Raw genomic sequence first — 26,860 nt, 5'->3', positions numbered from 1 at the left:
ATAACCGCACTGAACACACCGTAAAGTCGCTCATTCACACAAACACACATAACTTTTTCAAAACAACAAAGGATTAAAAACAGTGAACAACATTGTACAGCGACCACATCCCCCCCCCCCCCCTTATTAAACTGTTTTCCCCTGGAAACACTCAGCTAATGTTTTCCAAAACCTTCCCTCGCTCTCTTTTTCCTGCCTTCATCCCTCCCTCGTTCGCTCCGTGCCTCGGGGCCGAAGGGGTCCGCTCCATATTGTCTTCATTAAAGCCGCCGAGCATCGACCTGGATTGGAAACATGGTTTGTGTGTGTGAGTGTGTGTGTGTGTGTGTGTGTGTGCGTGTGCGGAGGAGGTTGAGGCTGCCGGCTCCTAAATCACATTCTTTAAATTCCCTGTAAACAAGAGAAAGAGACAGAAATGAGAGGGGTTGGGAGGTGGGGGTGGGGGGGCACACACACACACACACACACACACACACACATCTAACAACACATCCACACACACACACACAAACAAACAACAAGGACGCAGAAGGGTCAAATGCATCACATTAAGTGGGATACAAAACCAGGCTAAATACACACATTAGACAGCAGGAGAAACCAAACCAAAGATGGAAGCAGTATGGAGGAGAAATACACACACACACACACACACACACACACACACACACACACACTTGTGCCAATGAAAATGCAAAATAACATCTGGCCGAGGTAAGCCCTGTCGCTCCCCAGGAAATACAAGCATGCAAAAAGGGAATCGATATGGAAATGACAACGTTAAGCAACACTGCGAGTTCATTTGCATGAGGACACAGATTGGTTTCCATGTCTGACAGACGCAGACACACACACACAGACACACACACACACACACACACACACACACACACACAAGTTGACACAATAGCTGCATTATAAAGTCTGGTCGTCGGTTTACTTTATGTGTTTCACTGGAAACAATGCTGCTTTGTTTGTCTGTTGTTATGTTAAATGACCTGATTGTGAAGAATAACCATGTTGTACACACACACACACACACACACACACACACACACAGGGGGGATGAGTAATTGCCCTGACAAATGTAGCCCCTTCACTGACGCAGTGAGGGAGGATGTCCTGTTGGTCGGCCATTGTGGAGCTGTCAGTGGAGTCCTGTCACAGTGACAACAACAGCAGCAGCTTTATCGAGAACCACACGGGAAAAAATAAACTGTAATTAATACTTCCACGTGTTCTTCCTCCGGGCCTTGATCACTCTGCCTCCACCTCTCCGTTTCTGTCTCAGAGAAGGTGAAGATTCTTTAAATCTGTAGAAAAGAGGCTTCGTCTGTTTGTATCCACGTATGTTAAAAGTAGCGTGAATATTATCATCAATTTTCCCATAGATGGATGCTTTAAATGTACACACATCCATGCTTTCACTCAGATTTGACCGAAATCTGGAGTTAACTTCTAAAGAAGCAAGAGAGGGACATGAGGGACAGAGGTGTAAAAATATGTGAAATATTTTGCATATTTTTCATCCTATTCATATTTTGTCCTACATTTTTTATTTTTTCCAATTCCACTTTGACAGTATCTTCTGCATTTTGGAGTTAATTGTTGTCTCTCAGTATGTAAAACCTTTCCATTGCGTTGTTGGTTTCTCTGTGGGAAATCCGCCCTATATTACACTACATATGAGCAGGATGCATGATGTGATGTGATGTGATGTGATTTGGTCTTTAAGCCCCGAAGAAGACGACACGCTTGTGCCGAAATGTTAGGTTACGGAATAAAGTCGGTGCTGAATAACCGTCAATATGCTTGTTTGTTATCTACAGTTTATTAATTTATCATATTGAAATTATACTTATACAAGAAACTAGGATCAGAATGAGGAGTTCAAATATTCAAAAGGTGAAAAAGTTCAGTTTAAATGCCTAAACTTGACGTTCATTGGTTAAATACAATTTACTTATTGGCCAAAAGTAGGATTTTCATTGGTTGAGACCAGCTAATATTTGACGTCCATTACAATGGATGCTGGGTTTGGGGGGGGGTTCAAGAGACTTCCCCTTGTGTCCGCCACAAATTCAGGCAGCAAATACTGGAAAACATGATTACAAAAAACAGTTCCAGCTCACACTTACACTTTAATCACCACATACCGGGTACAGATTCAGTGGCCGCTGTCAGAGTCTCTGGGGTAACGGTTGCAGACAATGCAAATTTTTTTTTTTTTTTTTTTTTCCAACTGTGACAATAGGAAAAGTTTCAAAAATCATGATGTGAGCTAAAAACAGGAAACGTACGAGAAAAGAGGAAGAGCAGTCAGATGTAGTAGAACCTCAGCACTGACAGAGCAACTGCTCTCCCTGCAAGGTATTCGCTTCACAACATCACAATGATGATTAAATGATGGAAATAATTAATAATAATAATAATAATTAATCAATTAACTGTTGAAGTGATTTGTGAAGGACAATGCCAATCAATGTTTGGTTTGAGCTTCTGATTTCCTGTGTTTTATATCAGTGTAGATTTAATCATTTAGAGGTTTGGGACTTGGAGAATAAAAACAATATGAAGACATTACATCATCATTTTTCATTATTTTCTGACAGTAAATGATTAATCTAAAAATACTGACGTATAAGAAAGAAAAAAAGTTGACTGACTCTTCGTTCTTTTCCCTCCCTGTATTCATCCTCCTGCTCCTCTTTGCTTTCCAGATGTAAACGGTAAATTCTGCTAAAGTGACGAACAACCACGGGGGCCTCTGATATTTACTACCTGCAAACGTTCATCTATCACAGGGTCTGTGGTTATTATCCTCTGTGTGTGTGTGTGTGCGTGTGTGTGTGTGCGTGTGTGTGTATTTCTTACGTGGCATTTTTAGAAGTAATTCTCTGGTTCAAGTTTGAATGTGTTCATATCTCTTCTCTGAGTGTGAACTGTTTCATGTCCTCCTCCTCGTGTGTGTGTGTGTGTGTGTGTGTGTGTGTGTGTGTGTGTGTGTGTGTGTGTGTGTGTGTGTGTGTGTGTGTGTGTGTGTGTGACTGATATGGAAAGCATCTTGTCAGCACAGGGAAGAATTAACGAGTAGCAGGATGTAAAGATGCTGCAATATTTCCCTGCTGACACACAAAGATAATATAAGATACAGTCACACAGAAAGGCTGGCAGTTTCCAAACACACACACACGCAGCCCCTGGGGAAATCATGCTACCAGAGTCTCATAAACACAGATGTGTGAATACACAAACAGTCAGACAGCTGCTGTCGCCTCTGACAATCACCTAATAAAAATCACATCTTAATTAATACAGACACTTAACGAGCCTGAGTGTGTATGAATGAGAGAGAAACAACAGGAAACGCTGAGTAATCCCCTAAAAAAACATTTTAAAATACACAAAGGTCGACTGAAAATAGACTCACTGGACAGTTTATGTTTATAAAAGGCAGAATGTTTCTGTTGCTGTTGACTTTTATTATATAAACTGACATGGTAGTATACTTTTTTATTTTTATTTCTAGAGACAATAATATCTGATGCTTTCTTCTCATCAAATTTAAACTGCAATTCCTCCAACGTTTGATGAGATATTTGACTTTGCACCAGACTCCAGTGGATGAATCTGAATCTGTGTGTAGTCATGCTGCGACTTTTCACCTGTAGCGCCACCAACAGGTCAAAAGTTCCTCTTGTGTGTTTAAGTTCTTGACGAATATCTCTAAAAACTTCAAGGTAATTTGCTAACAACAATAGCATGCTAAAACTGACACTACTGCGGTACAACAACACACTAAAAGTTACTAAATGGAGTAACATGCTAAAAGTAGCATCCTAACCTTAAGCAACCATGCTAACATTTAAACACAACAGCTGTTTAATACCAAATGTCAACATGTAAATGTTATACAGGAAGAAGAGAAGGTCCAAGAGATAAAAACAAAAAAAGGAGAGGAGGAAGAACATTCAAGAGAGGGAGAAATGAGAGTGGTAGCGTTAGCATTCGGCTTAGATCAAAGCTTAGCTTAAGTTCAGTGGAGGCTGACGAAGTACGAGCTGAGTCTGAATGAATCATGTCTAAATGCTAACATGTATGCTAATTTTAGCATTCTGCTCAAAGCACAACTGACCCTAAGTATATCTAATAAAGTACAAACCAAAACCAGATCTACACAATGAAAGAGGCAGTTTTTTCTTCCAGATACTGATGAAACAGTGAAATATGATGCAAGAAGTTCAGTGTGAGTAACAGACCCGTGAAGCTGAACGATTATCAGATGCCAAAACACTGCTCAGTGGTTTGTAATACTCTGACACTGGGTTTTTACAACTCTGCCACCGCAGCAACTGTTTGATCTTTTGTTAGAAAAATACGACGTTGACGTGACAAACCTACCGCAAAGCTACGAGCTAAGCCTCGACGACGACGACAACAACAACACTATCATTCAGCTCAACACACAGCTGAGTCCAAGGGGGGGGGGGGGGGCAGATGAAGTGCACCTGAGGCTCACTGGAACTGACTTTCTGCAAGAGTTGAAGATGTAAAAGAGGAGAGAGTCACTTCTCAATATTTCATTCATTGAAAAATCGTGGCGCACGCATCATTTCCCGCTGGTACGAAATGATATTTTCTCGTAGCACAGAGCGCTGTGAGCACATATCGTCTCTGATGTATGTGTACTGTTCGTTAAACAGATGGGTTAAAGACATAACACATGCTGAACCAGAATGACAAAAAGAAAGAAAGGATTTGGAGGATTACCACTTTTAGATTCAAATCTTTACAGTTCATTCGTGCCAGCGGACAGAAGCAGATGTGGGCATACAGACAGACACACACACACACACACACACACACACACACACACACACACACACACACACACAAACTCACACTGCCCAGTTTCTCTGGGAAACCAATGTTTATAAGCAGCACAGCACTTCCAAAACCAGAGAAACACTTATCCACCCCAATGATGTCATGTGGATATGTTTGCCTAGAGGTGTGTGTGTGTATGTGTGTGTGTGTGTGTGTGTGCATTAGTTAAGTTAGCAGACGTGTAGATTTTTCTTTAATCAGAGACAGAGACGAAAAGACACGCACACTTACTCCAGTGTTTTAAACAGCAACACGCTCACTTCTGGTTGAGGTTCTGGTGTCTCGCTTGTTGTGTGGTAAAGCGTTTTGTGACAGAGCTAATTTTCGTGAAAAGCGGTTTCTGACTTGACAGAGAGCAGACGAGGCAGAGAGACTTAAAGAGAGAGAGAGAAAGACAGAGAGAGAGCGAGAGTGAGCGAGAGAAAGAGAGAGAGAGGACATAAAACAGACGTGACAGGTTGAAACCAGGACTGAAACGTCTGTGGAAGAAAGGGAAGAAAGAAAAAGAGAAATCTTGGTCCAACTCCAAGGATGGACAATTTTTGTTGGTGTAAGATTAAAAACATCCTGAAATATCTCCAATAATTCAATAACTTCACCTAAAACACGACAACTTTCCTTCCTCAACGAGCAGTTAACAATTAAAGAAGAAGAAAGAGAACGAGAGATCTGATAAACGACAGGAGAGGCAAATGGGACGCAGCAGCCAAACGCACATTTTCCCCCTCCGATTTCTCTCCATCTCTGGCTTGCCTGTGTTTCATTTCTCCTCCCTTTTATTCCCTCCATCCATCCGTTCATCCGTCCGTTCCCTCCGTCGCCCCTAATAAAAGCCGTATGACTGGAAACCAGCGATACTTTCAACCCCTCCGGTTGTCATGAGTTAATGCGAGCCAACGGACCAACTGAATTTCGGCAAACAAACTCCCGTTCCCCCGATCTGATGCGACCTGGAGTTTTTCAGAACCTAATGCTGTTTGGATAAAAACCGCCCCGACATCCAGCGTGGTTTCTGTCAGTCGCTGCAGGACGATGACCCGTTCGGTTGGAATTTTGGTCGCTAATTGATAACACGTCCGCTCTATGTGAGAACGCCGTTCTCCCTCCACCAATATGGAGCTTCTGTCCTGTCACACTCTCATCCCCTGATGGTACGCCGTTAAACTCAAAGGGAAGAGGTAGGAAGATGAAGAGATTTAGAAGGATTTTTTTTTTTTGTGCTATGACCTTTAGAAAAAGTTCTAAAGGTCAAAGGTCATGTGTGAAATGCTGAATGTGGGTAGAAGCTTTCTGACATGTAGAAAGTCGCCATCTTGAATGGCATCAACTCAAGGCAGTGACTCCCAGTTACTACGGGCATTTTCAAGTCCAAATTTCCTGGATGAAAAAAATAAAAATAAAAAATATGAAATTTGTCTAGTTGAGACCTAAAACAGAGTTTTACATTTAGAATAAACAGAATTGAAAACAACTTTTATGCTTTGTTGGATGTTTTTTTAAAGACAAAGGGAGTTTTGACTCTTGCGGTTTTTTGAGGAAACAAAATCCGTCTCCTGCTTTCAGTGGCGCTTAGATGTGTAAGTCTGAGTTTATCTTCCACTTTTCAACATAAAACATGTTGACGTGACCAGATTGGGGCCTGATTTTATTCCCTTTAGTGTCTCCAGAGTCAACAGTGTTTTCAACACCTTTCAATCAAACAGTAACACACACACACACACACACACACACACACGACGGATAACACAACTGTGATGTCAAATACAACAGAGGGAAGGGAAGGAGGATTTCCTTTTGGTCTGTGGTTAACACGTCTACGCACCAGAACTTCGACATTTACGAGACACCAAAATCAGATTTCTCTCTGTGCAGTTTTGATGTTCGGAAAATGAACTCAAGTCACGGTTGTTTCTGTTGCGGCGAGTTCCTGACCTAACATCCAATAATTCTCCCGCCGCTCAACTCTTCACCTGAGCTTCACCCTGACGGAGGATCTCTCCCGGGTGCTGCGGGCTGTCAGCGCTGAGACCGAAGGCCCAGAGGTTTAGGGCTTAACCACAGCGCTGCAGACACTCACACTCACGGATGGATGTACAAACATAAAGGAATATATATATATATAGAAGGAGAAAGATGCAAAGAAATAAAAGAATACCACATGTGTCAAGACCCAGACTCAGACCAAAGAGGTTGTGGGTAAAAGAGCAGGGTTGACAGTTTATTCACACACACACACACACACACACACACACACACACACACACACACACACACACACACACACACACACACACACACACACACAAAAGGATGTTAAGAGTCACAGGGAGGGGGATAAAAAAAAGAACAAGTCATACTTTCATCCCACACAGAGACGTATAGGAGCAAGATCAAAACATGAAACCACACATGAAAAGAGCCGTGCAGAGACAAAAGGGGTTTTAGGTGAGAGAGGGTTCACACACACACACACACACACACACACACACACACACACACACACACACACACACACACCTGTTTATCCACCCCACCTTCAACCACTCTAATAGACACACCTGTGCATCCACCCACCCACACACACACACACACACACACACACACACACACACACACCTTTGATGGTGCTGATGACCTGGTCCAGGTGTTTGGTGTCGTTGCGGTCTGGTCGACAGCTCGGGCTGATCTCCAGCGAGTAGTCGGGTCCGTATTCTGTGAAAAACTACAACACACACACACACACACACACACACACACACACACACACACACACACACACACACAAAACACACTGAGAGATCACATCACGACAATCATCATGACAAATCTGGATTTACTGATTTCAAAATGACGTTTCTTTTCTTTCTCTCCGTCACAGTCAAACTTTAATCCCTCACATCTGCACGCAGTCGCTGCAGCCGAGCGCCAAAGTACATTTTCTCCTTTTTCTCTCTCTCTTTTTTAAAGAATGCAGCTGCTTTCCTGGAAAATTCCAGCCTCCGTTTGGACTTTGAAGAACTGGACTGTGAAACTGACTTGGTGATGAATATTTACACAGGCTTTCAGGGATCATTCTTTAAGAAAAAAAAAAGAAAAAGAAAAAGGAAATACATCCAAAAGAGTGAAAAACATCAAAGACTACCTTTGAAATATCGAGCTATGGCTTTTTTTCCCCCCTCTCCGCAACCAACATATCCACTTGTCATCCTTTCTCGTTGCTTTTATAGATTTATTTGCCCATATTGTGCATCATATAAATGATCTGATCAAATATGGAAGTAGTGGTAAAAGTAGTTTTCTCCCCTTTCTCAGATGAAATAGATTAGAAAAGTGAAATCAAAAATGAGATTAAGAGCGTATAGCCATGTTAGCATCTCTGTGAGGTGGTACTGCACTGAGCTAAATGCTAACACATGATGCTAACGGGTATAACCATCACAGTGATACCTTAGCGTCAGTCATGATCCAAAGTATTGGACTAATTCAGATTTTGACCTGATGGTGGAACTTGATGAAAAGTGAAGAGATCACCAAAGTCATTACAATTCATCCTCAGGGGAACATGAAGATCTCTGCCAAAGTTTAAGTGAATCCATCCAATGGCTGTTGAGACATTTCACTCAAACCCACAAACAAGAGACTCATGATGCTGCTCAAGGAAAAGTCGGGGGATTATCAAACTCATTAGGATTCATCCTCTGGGGACCATGAACATCTGTGCTAAATTTCAGGGTAGTCTTGCTTGACTGAAGTGGTGGACAGAGCAACATCGCCATCTCAAGAGCCAGAACACACACACACACACACACACACACACAAAAGGTTTTTCAGATGGACACATGTTCCTTATATTTCCTGAACTCGGTGTGTTGTCTAGGAGTTGCATTAACACAAATAAACGTATGAGGCCGACTCGTCTGGTTCATGTGCGGGGAGAGAAAATGTAATGCAGATCACAGAAGAGGAGTCAGTCAAAGGTTCTCTAAGACAGACAGGGCTTCACCAACACGGGTGAAAAAATAAAAATAAAAAAAAAGGGTCTGAGATTATTTCAGCAAATACCAAAGGCTCCTGGCATTTCATGCAGAGTCGTGCCGATTCCATGAAAACAAAACCAGCCAACAATAAAAAAAAAAAGAAGAAAAAAAAAAAGAAAAACAGGTGGAAATCCAGAGAGTGGGTTCAACCAGAAGTTAAAAACGGAGCACGTCAGTTGAAAAAATGCATTTCCAGGGAATTCGTTGGGCCGTGACTCAGTGCCATGAGAGCAAAACAAACTCAGAGGCCAGGTTTGACCACAAGTGCGTCAGTCCATTTGCAGCGATAGTTGTGAAAGCCTTGGAGCCTTGAAGACCCAGCAGAACGCACAGAGCAAGCCGAGGTAACTCGAGGCCTAAAACAAAAGACCCATATTCCTCCATGCACGCCGCATATTTAAAAAAAGCTCTTTCTTTAAAATGAGATGCTCAGTTATTTGTCAAGTTTAAAATCACCTGTTGTGAAACTGTATTTACGATTTACGAGCATGAGAGTTCATCCTTGATCTTGAAGACAGAAGTTGGACAAAGAATTTTTGACTAAAGTTCCACTTACTAGCTTTTTCCTGAGCTTTCAGCAAATATGATTTCAGTGGTTATTGACCGTAAGGACGGAAGGCTGTTGGATCTCGATCAGACTGAAAACCCATTAAACAAATCTGTGATTTTGGACTTTAAAAACAAAAATGACCCGAAGTGAGTTTTCTATTATTGATTTATGGGTTGATTATTTTTTCAGTTGATGATTTAGTCTTCAAATTTCAACCCCGAGTCCAAACCCTAAAAAGATTTACAAGAAAAAGGAGAAAAGTACTGGCTTCCCGTTGAATCAACAATTTGTTTGAACCATTTAAACTGATATTGATCTTCTCATCTGGCTCTCAGTACTGACAGCAAACCACACGAGTATTCCCCAAAATGTCAGACTGCTCCTTTAAGTTGGGGAACTGATTCAGTCAACATGCTGTAATGATTTCTCCGCTGATGCCACGGTCATTTTAACGACAGGGATATCTTGTTTTGGAATGAAACTCTTTAGTGGATTAGACGGGTGTCATTAGAGAAGACTTCAGAAGGTGTGTTGGCAACACACACACACACACACACACACACACACACACACACAGGCCTGAGCAGATGTACACACACAGCTGAGCCAAGCCAACAAGCAGTAGGAGTATATTTTTGTTTACTTGAAAGACAAAGAATACTTTGTCTTTGTTTGTATGAGTGTGTGAGTCAGAGAGGGGGAATTCATCCGAGTGTGTATAGTAGAGATGTCCCAAGTCAATCCTCAGGACCAGTATTAGCTCAGGCGCTAATAATCGTTAGCAAAGAAGTGTAGAAAACTAGCTAGCAGCTTCTCATTTTCAGCTGGTGCTGTGCATTGCTTTACAGTACGGTATGTCATATCAGCTGCCACGAATTAATGTTAATTCTGTGAGTAACGTCATGACAGTTCAACTTGGCTGTTGTTGGTTTGTGTGCTCGCTGCACGCCGCTGACAGCACTTGTCAAGGATAGTTTGTGAGGGAAGAACCTCCTCTTCGTGAGACCACTGTACGACGGGTGAACTGAGCGTTTCTTTAGTTCCAACAAATCCAACAGAGTGATGTCATTCCTGCATTGTTTGAGATTGAGATTGAGATTGAGATTAAGCTGTTGTTATTTCAGTGTGTTATATACAAAGGCTATTTAATCAAAATTTAAGTAAAATAAACTCTATCAGCAGATATCCAATATCGAAAGACTCAAACCCTGGCCACAAAATCTCGATCGGGACATCCCTTGCATGTGGTAAATGTACACGGTAAGAGTGTGTTAATAAATGTGTGTGTTTGTGTGAATTTCCATGGGTATTTGCATACAAAGGTAAGGCCTTGCTTTAATATGTGTGAGTGTGTGTGTGTGTGTGTGTCTGTTTCCAATTAACTCCGATGAGTTCTGTGTCTTACCTCCGGTCTCAACTGAGCTCAACATGAGAGTAGTTGCTTAACACACACACACACATGCACACCCGCAATGTATTCCCATGAACCCAGTGCTCTGTCTCCTGCTGTCCAGCAACACACACACACACACACACACACACACGCACACACACACACACACACACATGCACACGCGCGCAAATCATACACACAGTCTCCTGCTGCCTGCTTGTTTGGCTTGGATGACCATGGGGAGAAGCGAGAGAGGAAGCGAGGAAGAGAGAGGTGCAGACACTCCTTAAAGAAACACTCGTTTTTATATAATATCTCTAGAACATTTTTATATCATCCGTAATACTTTGGAGGCTACAGACAGCTGTAGAGTGAGAGGAGAAGATAAAGGAAGCGATGCTGTGAGGCAAGCATGTGAAACGGACAAAATGACGCATGATAAATGAGAGATTTTAGTGCACGGTCCAATGACGCGGAACATCTACATCACCTGGACAAGGTCAAGAGACAGAAAATACCCACTGACTGGCTCCAGTGTCTCTGGCAGAGACGCACAGGGAGATAAATAATGAAAGGTCCTCGCTTATTTACCATGGTCCTTAACATGGACCCTCCGCCCATCACTCACTGTCCGTATGAGCTGGTTTCTATGAGAAACACTGGCCTTCACCCAGAGAAAGCTGAATGTGTGTGCACGAATCAATGTCTTTACCTGTTGCCGTTTTAAAAACAGCAGAAAAATAAAGTTTTATAAACGCTATCAGTACAGATTCTATTCATTAATTGATTATATGTTTATAAGTGCATCATTTTGTATTGTTTTTACGGCCTCATCAAAGTGACATTTTATACGTGACGCTTTATAGTACACAGTATAATCATGGTGGCAGCAACAGTAAACAGGAGTTCTAGTAGTAGTATTAGTACCAGTGGTAACTATAATACTAACAGTAATATTAATAATAGTGGGAATGAAAGTTGCATTCATAGTAGTGATAGTATACAAAATAATAATAGTAATAGTAGTAATAACAGTGGTAGTATTTGTAGTATTATTCATAATATATGTACATCCATTCTTGTCAGGTACGTGCATATTTTTATATCTGTGTGTGTTTATATAAAAATGTACAATTGTGAGAAAGTCTGAGTGTGTGTTCCAGTGCATGCGTCAATCTGTGGACAGTAATGTATGTGTGTGTGTGCGTGTGTGTGTGCGTGTGCGCACGTATGTTTGTTTTTACAGCGATCAGCAGGATCTCCAGCTATGAAGGACGCCGAGCGGCACAGCGGAGGGGAAAACGTCTCGGAAAACAAATGGACTGTGTCTGCTATCAAGCTGCTATCTAATAAATGTTTTCAACAAGGAAAAGAAAAACGGCCCGATGCCCAAAGTCGCAGTCACATAACGCACGTACACCTCTCTCTCTCTCTCTCTCTCTCTCTCTCTCTCTGCTGTTGGACTCTCTCTCACCCTCCCTACCTTTTCATCTTTCCATCTTTTTCTAGCCTCATCTGTCAGTTTTCCTTTTAAGGCAGGGAACCCCACAAATAGTATTTGTATGTTTTTGAAATGTTGGGAAAGCTAAAACCTATTATTACTGTTTCAACTTTGTCCACTGGTGTTAACGTTTGGATGTGTGCTACGTTACATTGTGAGAATAGTTTTCTTGCTTATTTAGGCTCTGAATATCCTGTAAAAATGTCTGAATGATAAATTAACTGAAAAGTAGCTGCTTTTTTCATTTTTAACATTTTTCTGCAGTGTGTGTGAAGCTCTGCCACACTTGCTCTAGCCCAGTGGTTCACAACCTTTTTTTGTCTGATTGGACCCACAGTCCTATCAGATGAAATTATAGCTATGTATTTTAGCAATTTACTCATTACTTTCAGCTTGTTAGCTTACTAGTGATACACTCACAGTATCAGCATCGCACCAATTTGCATTCTCCTTAACTCATTATGTGGCTCCATTTTGAAATCAAATCATTATTTTTTTGCTGAGTTATTTGAGTTTAGTTATTGTTTATGCTAAGTACCGTCATCAACATTACAAATACTTGCAGACACAACACTATACATCCAAATTTCACCATGTTAAAGTTGCTTTAAAGGAGCTATTTGCTATTGCTACATAGCTAAAATTAGCATTAACAGGTGTTTATTAACCAGTCTACAAGAAACATCGAGAGTTCAGCATCAAACATAATTATTCACCAAGAGCTGTGTCCAGCAGCGGAAAGCAGCTCTTGTTTTGCTTCTATTTCTATCACTTCTTTCCCTTCTACTGAAGTTAGCCTGCTAACCAGCTAGCCCCAGCCCTGTTAAGCTGTCTCGTGACTTTCCAATACCGAGTCACAGTATCATCCAGTCTGCCGTGAAGAAGTAGCACTACTCAGAGGATGTGTTAAAATCTCTCATCTTGTAAAAGCAACAATGGTTAAAGCTCTTGGCAAGACTGATAAGTAAACAGCTCTTAATGCTAACACTAACACAAACCTTTTCCTTTAAGGATGTGGAAAGCAAAACAACTTACTAGTTCTTTCAATACAGAACATGTTATCAATACCTCAAGCTCATCACCTGCATTTTTCTTAAACAGGAAGTAATTTACACCGTCTTGCAATTAAAAAATATACCTTTTATACACATACGTATTTGTGACTACATGTGTATGAGTTGATTCTGTCTTGTTTCACAGTTGACCTCAGTTATAACTGAGAATTGAAAGAAAATAATTGGTTAAAAATAATAATAATATTTTTTTTTTTGTATTACAAATACAGGGGCCAGTGGGTTTATAAAAACATCTTGCCTAATAGGAAAATTAAAATGAAGATAACAGAGTGAATGATGATTCCACCTTCTAGGATCAAGACTGTCCATGAACTTGAAACACAAACACATTAAAAGATAATTGCAACACAGACACGACTCCCTGAAGGGAAATAGAACAGGAAACTAACTCTTTCAGCTCATTGTTGGTACATCCCAACATTCACCAACAACATTCCCTGACATAATAATCTGTAATATTCTACAGCAGAAGAACTTTGAATGGAGGAGGATGAGAAAATAAATTGTAATTATCAGCTTCATGTTTCTGTGCCATTTTGTAAATAGACAAATCTCCCCAGGTCTCAACACACACTCTACACCAGCGATGTTTCCGGTGATTGAGCCCGTGACTCTGGGAGCCGACACATCCCTGACGGCAGCGTGGGGCAGGAGAGGAAGTGGCTGCAGACAGGAAGAGAGGAAGTAAAGAGGCGGGACGCTTCCCCGCTGCCAATCTGGGACCAGAGACGTCCTCCCTTCCTGTGTGACTCTGAGACAGACACACATTTGTATTTACTTCTGTTGGGTTTACGAGACACAAGGGGAATTCAAGCACGCTGTTGGGATGATCAGTTTGTGTGTTTTACCTGTTCCAAGAAGCTGTTTAAAATCTATCTACATTAATCAGTGTTTGCACAGTAACAGAGGTGGACAGGACTGGTCTGGTTCCATTACTCTGAATCCCTGTCCACTCCCTGTCTCTGATTTTTCAGACTAGCAAAAGTGAAAAAAAAAAAAAAAAAAAAAGGACAGAAGAAAATGATGCAAGCCCTTCAACGCCAAAATCTGCAATCGCCCAACTGATTGAAAACTGGAAACACAAGAAAGATCCCAAACTAGCTGCATTTTTATGAAAAAGATGGCACTGCCTGACGCACACAGCAAGAAAAACAATTCACTAACTGGCAGTTTGGGGATTGTTATCAATATAACTGCAATAACAAATTAAAGGACTCTGCATTCCCAGGTTTGAAGTCTATAAACAAGCTCGCTCACATGTCTCAGGCCTTTTCTCTCTCCGTCCTAATTTTGTGTCATTTGTTGCTGTCTTGTATCCAGCAAAGAAGAAAAATACTTCCAATATTAAAATGTTAAACAGAAACAAAAAACCCCTTGAAGCCTCTCTTATTTGACCATTCTGCGGTCACAGGAGTAGAGGGTTTGCAGATGCATCACAAATCTGTTAGCTGCTTCCTCTGGTTTAGTTTTATTTTGTTTATCCTTCAAAAAATAATGGTTTTACCAGATGGTACTTTCTTTTATTTCTGTTTGACAGTTGGCCTAACCTCAGTGCTGCTGGATGAGCTCGATGTGCTCCAAAGCTGTTCTCTGCATCTTTGTACAAGACAACGACACATATTTTCACGGGGGTGTGTTTCAGATCTATTGCTGTTTACTATTAAAGTCGCTGATATAGGAAATAAAGCCTTTTTCTACTGCTGAAATCACTTTAGGTAGCCCTGGATTAGGCATACTCTTATTAACATTTTATCCAGTGTTCACTTTTAAAATCATTTCAGATTTCAGATTCATTTAGATTCGGCTTTAAACAAATTCAAGTTACAGAAGTTTTAAAAAATTATTATATTACGGCTAGAAATTAAAGATTGACATTCAGAGAGCTGAACTCAAGTTTTGGTTCCCAAAAAAAGAAAATAAGAGATAAAAGAGTTGATAAAGGATCCAATAGGACGTTGTTGGAACTATAACCCTATTCTGCAAATCAAGCAAATCCAGTTCCGGTTTGCATTTAAGAATATTTTTAGCATATATAATAAATACTTTATGGGCACATTGGAGACAGGATAGAGAAGAGTGACAGATAGAGGGGAAGGTATAATATGGATATGAGCTGGAGTCACACCAGCAACGTTGAGAGTACATAGTATGTGTGTTTTCCCATTGAGGCAGCGGGGCGGCCGCAGGAAGTTTGGATCTGTGGTTTGTTTTTATCAAACCACAGTGAAGCTGGAAGGAACTCAGCTGCTGGGAAATGACCAAAAACAGAATTGGAGAAGAGGAGTGGTTTGGGGTGGTGCAGGTTGAATTATTAAAAGGAAGGCAGATGGACAGCTGTGACTGTTTACTAAACACTCTGCTAACAAACATCACAGTTGCACGGCTAACAGTCTATCATTTGTACTATCTTATATCATGCTAAAAGTGTAAAATACACAATCACATATTCTGATTAAATCTGATCTTAAAAGATGTTAGCTCATGCCCCATTAGCATTTTAACAAACTAACTTTTTACAAATATGTAACATTTATTGTTAGCTTTTTTCTTCACTAAAAATGACTTAAAATCTCTGTTGGTAGCAGTTTTGTTTACATGTTAACATTTATCATCTAATATTTGGAATGTAATCTAATTAGCATGTGATTAATTAGCATTTTTACATGCTAATAATTGGGTTAAAACGTTTAGAATGCTTCTCATTAACATGGATACGTTAGCATTTTAACATGCTAATGTTTAGGGTGTAACATTTTCAATGTTAGTTCATTAATGCAGAGTTAGCATGTGGCACGCTATAGTTTCAGGTGTAATGATTAGAATGTTAGCTCGATCTCTTTGCATGTTAACGATTTGACTTTTAGCACATCCTCCCATGGCTGTTGCGTTTTTTAAATTGACATTTAAGACTAAGAATAACTCATTGGCTCAATCTATGAGTTGAATTCGCCAAAAACAATGACGTTAATCCATAAGAAATATAACAGGTGTCATTTGGTGGGCAAATTTATGAAAAGCATATTACGTAACCATGTTTTTGTGCAACTCAGAAAAGGATTCATTAAAGTATTATCAATACTGTCACACTAAGATACCCTTCTCTTGTCTTCTATAACATTACCTTTAATGCAAGATGACAATACAGGGAATCAAATGTTACAAATAAAGTTGTTACAGTAGCTACACAAGTAAGATGAATGACTTTCTCTTCAAAAACAAAGTAGGTTATAAAGACAATCCCCATGCCTGTCCAATCAGAGACACTAACTAACCTTTGACCTCTATAGCTATTCTTAGCAGACCTCATATTGTCGCCCTCCGATTCACATGCAGATTGGCTCCACCGCTATCACACAATGGAGGGTCAAACATGTATCAGCTAACCACTACCACACAATACAAGTCAGCAGGGAGGGTTAATGACTGTGGACCTGGCGGCTCGATTCCTAGTTCAAACTACAAAAGGCGGTTTTACTTGTGTTTTTATAAGATATTGCAGTATAATAGGTGTGATAGAAGCGGGGCCATTGTGTGGGTTATCTGCAGTGTAATATTTTGTCTGGTAATCAGCGAATATTACAGCACTATTGTTGATGTGACTGGCCAACTCTGACTGATGATTGTGTTTTTAAGACTACTATTTTTAGCCATTTAGCCAAGTACATGCCGAAAAATTGTATACTCACTCTTGGATACTGAGGGAAAAGAAACAAGGTTGATTTAATTAAAAATAAACTCTTCTAACAAAATATTTTCAACAAAATTAAAGCAAAACAAATTTGTTTGGATCTGAATCAGTGAACTTGAGCAGATAAAACAAACTGAAACTGTTTGAAGTGCCTGTTTTTGGATGTTGGAAACGAGGCGAAGCTTCATTTATTATTTCAGTTTGACGGACATTTGTCAGAGGGCACATTTGAAATGCAGCAGCACAGTGAAAACAAATAAAAATTTATTTCACTTCTACTTGAGTCTTAATGGAAACGCTTCACTTGTACGACTTCCTAATTGACAGTTCGCCAGTTGTTTCCTCCACTTTATCAGTAATTTATCAAAAAAACTGAAATACAAAGAAGTTATAAAACAGGGCATTGCATTATCTGACTTTGATGAATGTGTGTATTCATGGTGGTTTTGTCTACAGTAGAGCACAAGGGTGGACACACACACACAGACACAGACACACACACACACACACTCTCTCTCACACAGAGGGGTACAAAGGTAGTTTTTGTTCCCCTTGTCGCTGGAACTTCAGCTTTGCTTGGTCATCATGGATAAATGCCCCTCTTATCGAGCACAACGGGCACAGACAGAGCCACAAAGACACACACACACACACACACACACACACACACACACACACTATGTAAAGTTGTGTAGTGCTACAGTAGAGAGTTACCCTTCAACATGATCTATAATACCTATTGAATTGGAAAAAGAAGCAAATAATCTCGTCAATATTCAAGTTAAAAGTCAGTTTGTTTCTTCCATTTTTGATTTGAGGGAAAAATGTGTGTGTGTGTGTGTGTGTTAGTGTGTGTGTGTGTATCTTTGTCTTCATCATCTGTGGCAGCTGCCTGCACTGATAGTTGCTTTGTTTTCAGTGAGTGCTCCTTAATGAGGTCAAAGGCTATTTAGGGCCACTGGACGCTGACGAGGAGAAACAAGAGGTACCTTCATCACGGTCACGATGCACGCGCGCGCAACCACACGCACACACACACACGCACGCACACACACACACAAACACACACACACACACACACACACAGCTATTCATTACATTTGACCAAGACAAGGTCCAAAAATCAGTCGCTGGAGAAAGAGACTCTTTGTGTTTGTGTGAATATAGGAGCAAGAAAGACAGATGGGTCTACTGATTTCTATTTGGAGAGAGGATGAGTCTATTTGATTTGCCAGTCACATGGTCACATGTCCTTTCTATCACAAACATAAATTACTGGGCCAGTTTCCCTCCTTGCTAAATTAAATCCAATAGGTGTTTTGCTTAAATCCACGCTGTGACCTGATTACGATGAATAACCAGATTAAGTTCCAGTGAAAGCTGTTTACATGGTTCACAATCATCCGATTCTTGCGTTAACCCAGGGGTCGAAATGTTGTGTTTGATAATCCTGTTAAAGTGATAGTTTGGGTCATTTGATGTGGGGTTAGGTGAGGTAGTTATCCATGGTCAGAGTGTTACCTGCAGTAGACTTACATCAGCGCGCTGCCCGTTTGGAGAAGCAGCAGGAGCATCGGTACAGAAGCTGAGTGATGTGCTGCTGTGTTTTAGGCTTCGTCCGCACTACTACGTTTCTCTCTTTTGCTACGTTTTCGCTTCCCGTCCACACGACTCCGGAGTTTTCGAGCACCGAAAACAACTTTTATGTGGATGGGTGTAATTATGTAGGTTTTCTGGTGCGAACACAAAAGTAACCAGACGTCACTGTGTTCTAACTCCAGCTCCACACTTAAAGCACAGACATGAACTTTATATCAATCTTCTCATCTTACTCCCGGAAAAACAATTAAACACATTTCCCCAAAAGGTTTAACTGTTCCTTTAATGTGTGGTTGTAAAAAATGTAATAATCCTCTCCCTCTCCTTTAATAGCGCCATATATGGTCAATGAAAATTCACCTTGCTGGCAGATAAGACGCAGAGAGAGGAGCCTGTGTTAGACGAGGCCGACAGAGAGGAATTGTCAACACTACTACCCTTCTCTCTCCACATACACACAGTCTGACTCACCTGGAGACAAACCCCTTTATTGAGAAGCAGGCGGCCATCTTTGATTAGTCGGGGTGACTCAGCACACAGCGAACACAAGGGGGTGTGTTTGTGTTTTTATGTGTGTGTGGCTTCTTTTTGTGTGACAGTGCGATGAATGAGCACATTTGTGCCCATGTGGGAATATGTAAATGTGTGTGTGACTATGGCCGTCGCAGTGGGAGAGTGTGTGTGTGTTGTCATACCTCGTGGTCTGGTATCTCAGAGGAAAGAGTCTTTCCCAGCACCGCCGCCGTCAGGTAAGTCCAACAGCGAGCCGTATTAGCCAGATTATAACACCCTGGTGAGAGAGAGAGAGAGAGAGAGAGAGAGAGGGAGAGAAGTTAAGACGAGATGCATTATCATTATGTGGTTACATGCTGCATATATTATGTTGGACATGAAGGTCCATGAAATCCAAACCTCCCAAAGTTCATCTGACCACGACTAAATTCCGCTAAAGGTCTCAAGTGCCAAAAGTTTATTTTAAATTATAATGTGTGGAACTGTTATACGGTCACGTAGAAGTCAAGTTAAGATAAAGACGTGAACTGAAAAAGAGGAATACAAGGTGAAAAGAGCTGAAATAAAGGGACAAAAAGCTAACAAAATAAAAGTTAGAAAAGTTATCATCTCTCTCTCTCTCACACAAAAATACGAACAGAGAGAGAGAAGCGTGAGGGAGGAAGAGGACGGACTTGAGTGATATCAAGAGAACGACAAGAACCAAGACAGAGAGGAGGATGTAACGAAGAGAAAGTATGTAGGACAGAGAGAGAGAGGGCGAGAGAGAAAGGAAGAGAGGTGGGATTGTAGTTGAGTAAAATGGCTTCATTGTGTCGTATAATTAGTAGCTATCATCTGGCCAAGGGCTGAGGGGTCTGGAACAGAGCACGGTGTGTGTGCCTGAGTGTGTGTGAGAGTGCGTGTGCGTGTGTGTGTGTGTGTGTGTGTGTGTGTGTGTGTGTGTGTGTGGACTGTATGTGTGTGTCTGTAATTGTGCACAAGTGAGTAAATCACTGAGATTCAAAGCAAATGCAAACACATACAAAAGATGTGGAACATTGTCTACCTTTTCCTCTGCAGTATTTTAATACACCAAGTACACGTGCACATACGCACATAATTAGCACATGCATACACACTAACACATGGACTTACATCTGTGCATTCATGCACAAAAAAATAAACAAAACATCAGCTAGAATAATAAACACACACACATGGCGTACCTCCTCCCAGCAGCAGTGTAGGTAGCTGCCACTGCAGGACATACTGCAGACACTTGGCCACCCCCACCGGGGTCATGTTGAAAGAGCACATGGGGTCGCCCGCCATCGTGTCGGCACCCAGCTGCATCACCACCGCCTCCGGGTTAAACTGCGCCCGCACTTCCTGCATCACACTGCAAGACAAGACAGCAGGTAAGCGCTGAGGCTGTCAGCCACTGATGATACATGCTGCACCAATCAGGAGTCAGTATGTTTGAACACAGAATAACAGCATTCAGCAGTAGTAGCATCACACTATTAAGATTTATCAACATCTGTCCAGCTGTTACTTCTGTTCTACACAGGAATCTACTGTCAATATTCAGCTCAACCAATCGGACGTGGCGTAACACTCGTTTGCAGTCTGTTCCACCAATCAGAAGTCACCAGTCAGAAATGATTTATGAACTGGAGAATCATTCTCATCTCTTCTATCAGTGGTTAATTACTGCTTAAGAGTCATAAACTGCAGTTCCAGTAATAGCCACTAGTTGGTGAGTCAAAGAAATCCATATGTCCATGATTTCCACCTTTTGCAACCAAAACTAATGTGTATGTTGTGGAGTGTTCAGTCTGACGGAAAATCCCTCAAGTGGAAAACCCTAAGTTTAAAACCTCGCGTAGGAGGGAATTCCCTGCTGAAGTGTCCTTGAGCAAAACCCTGAAACAGCACCAGCTCCAAGATGAGTGCTCTGAAACTGACCCTGACCTTTGACCTCAAGGGAGGGGGGGGGGGCATTCAGGGGAGGAGAGGAAAAACAGAATTTCTCCACAGGGATCCTTGAGGAAAACATTTCTTAAAAGTTGCCCTTGAGCTGCACAGGGAATTCCAGATATTTCACAGTGTGTGTGTGTGTGTGTGTGTGTGTGTGTGTGTGTGTGTGTGTATATATATACCTGGTAAAAATCTGGTAGTATCTGTCATCCTTGATGCCGTCCTCCAGCGGGACATTCACGGCGTACCAACGACCTTTACCCAGCCCTGTGTCACACAGGTCACCCGTACCTAAATATACACACAGTTACACACACATCTTACACAGCATCTTATCACAATACAGGTTAAACATGTTGTATCTTAAACATCTGCAAGGGCTGACCTGGGAAGAATCCAGGGGAGAACTTGTGCAGAGAGACGGTCATAACTTTGGATGTGAAGCTGAAGGCATCTTCCACACCTGCAGAGAGGAGGAGGAGAAAAACACCATCATGTTATAATGAATCAAAACAGAAAAATGTGTGATGATGTTGTTTTTGAAACACGTACACCCTCTGCACGTTTTCAGACACTCGTAATAATAAATAGAAAAGAAGCTTATTTCTGCGTGTACCGTCTCCATGATGCAGGTCGACGTCCACGTAGAGGACGCGCTCATATTTCTCTCTCAGTTTGAGGATTCCCAGCACAGCGTCGTTCACGTAACAGAAACCTGACGCCTCATCCCTGGAGGAGAAACAGAGAAAAGTATGTATGTATATATATATATATATATATATGATTTTCTTTGGCTTAATAAAGCATATTTGAAAATAAATTACTATAGCAACGCTGTTAGAAATGTGTGTGTGTGCTCTAATGCATAGAGTGGGTTTAGAATATATCTATGACTTGTCTTACTTCTTAGCGTGGTGCCAACCTCCTGCCCAGTTGATGGCCACTTCACACTTTTGGTCCTGCAGACACTGGGCTGCGGTCAGTGTGGCGCCCCCGACTGCTGCTGCATAGTCAAATATCCCCTCCACCACTGGGCAGTCGTAACCTGGAAGAAAATGTTACAAAATATCAAAAATAACAACAAAAGTCTGTTTTTATTGAGCAGAGAGGCCGTTCTTTTAGTTACACTGACGTTAAAAAGGCGTATATATACTAAAGAGTGATATATGCTGTCGATACGGGCAGTAAAAGTTCATTTAATCTTTTATTTCCACATTTGAACATTTCCTAACACACACACTTAAACAGGAACATCAATCACGTCATCAACAAAACTCCAGAGGAAAATCTATTTGTTCCTTCTCAATTTTCTGTGAAACACTTTCCTTGCCTTTGATGGAAACTTTTATTTTGTTTCTGCACAGTCAGCGCTTCTCAAGGCTGATTCATGGAGGTTAAAAAAAAGTGATAGAAGAAGAATGGGAAACGAGACAAAGGAAGAGAAGGGTAACAGAGAAAAGGGGGAAAGGGAGGAAGACAGAGATGAGGGAGGCGAGTGGATGTGATCAATAGAGAACAAAAGAGTGTGGCGTCAGATAAACTGAGGAAAGGCTGGAGAGACACACAGAGAGAGAGAGACAGAGAGAGAGAGAGAGAGAGAGAGAGAGAGAGAGAGAGAGAGAGAAAGTCCTCAATCCAGGAAAAGGTGGAGCATTTTCCTTTTTTTTTAACGAGACAGAGGGATGGAGCAGAGAGAGCGAGGGAGGTGTGCAGAATACAAAAGGAGGAAGAGGACAGGATGAGGAATGAGTCGAGGAGACAAAGAAGAGCAAGGGTGAAGGAAAGGAGGGAGCGATGGGGAATGAGTCAGAGAAACAAAAAACCACTTGAGGATCACTCTAAAGTTAGAAATGTGAACCTTGGAGAGGCGTGGACTGACACCCAAGACCAACGGACCACAGTGTAGGTTCAGTTAGGATGAGGCCACTCTGGGTTAAAATATCACATATTTTATAAAATGCATTGCTGTCTGTGAAACGTACACCAAATTTACATACAGATAATATTTTAAATTGATGTTCTGTTTTCTTTAATGTAGTGTTACGCTGCCCTCTGCTGCCAACAAACACACACTGCATATGAATCCTATTTCTACTTCCCCCTCCTTCTGTCCACTTTCATCCCTCCAATCGCTTTGTATGCCTCATTTATTTAATCTAATCTACAACGAACACCTGTTTTACACCAAATTACAGTAAAAGATATATTTAAAGAATAAGAGGAATCACACAACACTATACCGAGACACTGAACCTGAATGTCCGCCTCTAAAATTACGGTAAAGCACTTGTAAGTGTTTCTCTAGTCATTTAAATTTAGATGACTGAACACATAATTTACAAACGACTGCTGAAAACCTATTTATTTCATTTGGCTGAATTGATTTTCACATATTTTACTATTCTTACTGGTTTCTCTTTTTAATATCATTTACATATTTTATCATTTACTGTCTTTTTATTGTCTGATTTCATTGTCCTTCTATTCGCTCGTTTTATTGTACTATTCCATTTTTTTTTAATTGTAAAGCAATTTCAGCTACATCTCTTGTATGAAAAGTGCTCTATAAATAAAGTTTATTATCATTATTATTATTATTTATTCAGAAAATAAATGGCTAGGTCGGTAGATTTTTAATTAATAGATTCCAACTTCCAATAGAAGTTATTGTGGCAAGTATAAGTTATATCTTGGCATCTCTCACCCAGGCCATAGTCGACTGACTGGGGGTCGTCGTTGTCTCCGTCCTGGCTGATTTTATGAAGATGCTCCAGGTAGGAATCAGTGTGGAACTTGGCCATCTCCTCTATGGTGGCTGCACGAGGCTTCACAACGCTGAAAAAAGAGACAACATTAATGTCACATGCTGCTTCTGCGATAACTTGTTGTATACACAGTGGCAGATAAAACTCGACCTTCTGACTGGTTTATTCACTGAGCGGTCAAATTAAATACTGTGTGTGAATAAGGCCGCAGGTGATTCATGGGAGTCTTTGACCTGGTGACGCTTTTAGTCACTTGTAGATCAGAGACGACCGAGGCAACAGCAGAAAGCTGCAGAAAATATTGACACAACACAGCTGGGTGGTAAAAGAAAATAACAACTGCACAGAAACTGCTGTGCCAATATAAAATAAATCAACAGTATAAGTACTACATTGATAGCGGGAGTGGAACTGAATGGGATATGGAGGGAAGAAAAATGCCCCCCCCCCATCATCCTCTTTTTTGACGAGTCAAAAGAAATAAAGTGGCACGAGCTGAATGTTCAGATTCTTGGCTTGAAAAAAGACTGAAACTGTCGTGGAAATTATGTTTTTTCCCTTGAGGAGAAATGAACGAATAAATGATAACAAGCAATTGTCTTTTTGTATTTTTAATTAAGTGATAGTGAAAATAATAGAGCATGACAAAGTCAATCTATTTCAGCTGAAAGGACAGAGCTCATACACCAGAGTGTATTTGGTGAGTCTGACAAAGGAGTACAGATACATATTTATAGTTAGATCATAGCGTAGGGAGGCAAGAGAGGCACATAGGCTGACCTTGAGCTCAGCCACCTCATCTTTGTTAAGTGTGATGAGAATGAAGTTTCTCCTCATTTCCCACACAACAAATAAAGTTTTGTAGTTGTAAATTGATTAAATTGATGCCACTACTGTACTCCAGGTCAGCTGAAAGCTTACACACAAAAGAAAACAGCAGAATACTCTTTCAACCACAGGATATTACATGTCTATATATGGTAATGATAAATTTTGCTCCTACAGAAGAAGAAAGTTTAGATAGATAGATAGATAGATAGATACTTTATTTATCCCCTCGGGGAAATTCATTAACATGCTTCAACCTCAACAGACATCTCAGCTCCTTTCAGTTAACACGTTAGAGCTGCTCAAACGAATCTGAATCTGAATAATCTGAAGCTATTTTTGATCAGTTGCTCCAGCTTTTCAAATGTGAAAATTTTGAAAATCTTGGTCTTACCTTTTAGCAAATTTGGGCTGTTGGTTGAAGAAAACAAGACATTTAATAATGTCATCTGTTGCCTTAAGTTATTGTGACGGGCTTTTATCTCTGTTTTCTGATGTTTTTAAATCAAGTGAATTAGAGAGTAATCTGCAAATTAATCCTTAGTGGAAGCCTCAAATATATTGCAAGATTTTTAAATTACACTTTTGTATTACATCTGATATATAGCAGATTAATCTGACCTTTAAAGTTTTGTGGGGCTAGTTTTGGGAGGCTTCTGCTGCAACACTGCAATCTAAGAGAAGTTCTCCACCCATACATCCACCCATAAGGCAGCACACTTAAATTTTCCTCAGAAAAAAAAACCTTTTTCTAGTTTAAATCTGCTTTATGAAAGAGAAATTCTTGACTCCGGTTTACTGAAGTAAGCAGTAAGTAGTCTTCGTGAAACATCGGCTACCTCTGGCAGGAGCAAGCCAAACAACCTGTTTCTGTACCGCATGTGAAGCTCTATTGCCATCTGATAAAAACATTTTTTTTTTTAAGTATTTTAATCTCGCTTTTAGCACCATTTGCGTGAGAAAACACAAACACCAGCAACTACTCACCTCATATGTTCGAGCAGCCCGTAGGCTTCTATCAGTGAGTGGACCATACTCGCCTAGAAATGGCAAAATAAAATAAAAACCACTTGTTATAAACCTCTCTAAACAGATGAGGCACACATATAAACTGGTAACTAGCTTCAATAACCCTCCTCGTTCAATACAACTCACCCGGTTTGGCACTTTGGATAAAGTGTCGCAAGTCTCGATGTACTCCGGACTGTAAACGTACGCGACTCTCCGTGTACCACAGCTGTCTTCATCGCTGTCTCCTCTGCGACTCATTGACGGCGGAGAAAACCTAAATTATTTGAAACTGAAGCTAAAAACAAATTCACAGTGAAGCGATGCGAGCGGCGTCCTGTTCTCTCTTCTGGTGTTACACCGTCAACATTCCCCCCAGCCCGGTAAAGTCGGTTCAATTGTTGGACTTCGCCGCTCGGTTAGAGGGAAGATAAAGACAATAAAATGTGAAATTGTATAAACTGTAGAGGGACTATTTTTATCTACCTTTAAACAGGAACACTTGGGTTATTTTAATAACGGGTAAAATGGAAAGCTACTGCTAACGGTCACACGAAATCAAATCCAACGTTCCGGTGCACGGACGTTTTTTACGCACGGAGCGTGAAGCGAGAAGCATTCTGGGACTTTTTTGTAGTCTTCTCTGTCAAGTAGCCAAAGGGCTACCTGGAGTAAGTGTTAGTTATAAAATAAAATATGTTTCTTTTACCATTTTTCATTGAACATATCCAGTAAAACAAATAATGAAGATGTGTAGACTCCATATTGAATATTGTAATTTTTGTTGATAAAAAAAAGGAAACGGCCATCTTATTTACACAACAATGTTTATTTTATGGCAAACACCGAGAAAACAGTTGACATTTTTGTTTTGAGGCCAAGACGGACAAGGGCTTTATTTTCTTTGTACAGCTGATGTTATTATTATTCATAAGAAGATGTGGACTGACTCTATTGACACTTTTGTCAATATCTACTTCTAATATCTAAACAAGACGGTTATAAAAACAAGTAGTATTTTAGTAAAATGTGGTATGGATGCATAGTATATTG

General features: G+C 40.7%; 1 protein-coding gene across 1 annotated transcript; it reads right to left on the bottom strand.

The window, feature by feature from the left end:
• Nucleotides 1–147: 147 nt before the first annotated feature.
• hdac8 (histone deacetylase 8) lies at nt 148–26,110 on the bottom strand. Its single transcript, XM_022761280.1, has 11 exons — nt 25,955–26,110; nt 25,787–25,839; nt 23,911–24,041; nt 22,110–22,251; nt 21,823–21,935; nt 21,592–21,669; nt 21,389–21,497; nt 20,453–20,625; nt 19,427–19,521; nt 7,504–7,609; nt 148–390 (listed from the first exon to the last, which is right to left on the bottom strand). The coding sequence occupies exons 1-11, from the start codon at nt 26,066–26,068 to the stop codon at nt 368–370; spliced, it is 1,137 nt and encodes a 378-aa protein (XP_022617001.1). The 5' UTR covers nt 26,069–26,110; the 3' UTR covers nt 148–367.
• Between the last annotated feature and the right edge of the window lie 750 nt (nt 26,111–26,860).

The sequence above is a fragment of the Seriola dumerili genome, unplaced genomic scaffold, assembly GCF_002260705.1.
Source record: "Seriola dumerili isolate Sdu_G_001 unplaced genomic scaffold, Sdu_1.0 BDQW01000393.1, whole genome shotgun sequence".
NCBI lineage: Eukaryota > Metazoa > Chordata > Actinopteri > Carangiformes > Carangidae > Seriola > Seriola dumerili.
This window is presented reverse-complemented; position numbering and strand designations above follow the sequence as displayed.

Bases quoted from the DNA above. Each gene is read 5' to 3' on its own strand.
- hdac8 (XM_022761280.1), bottom strand. From the start codon at position 26,068: ATGAGTCGCAGAGGAGACAGCGATGAAGACAGCTGTGGTACACGGAGA. The intron at 24,042-25,786 runs GTGAGTAGTTGC...CTCTTTTTTCAG, and splicing joins GGGCTGCTCGAACATATGAG to CGTTGTGAAGCCTCGTGCAG. The intron at 21,498-21,591 runs GTCAGCCCTTGC...GTGTATATTTAG, and splicing joins CTCCCCTGGATTCTTCCCAG to GTACGGGTGACCTGTGTGAC.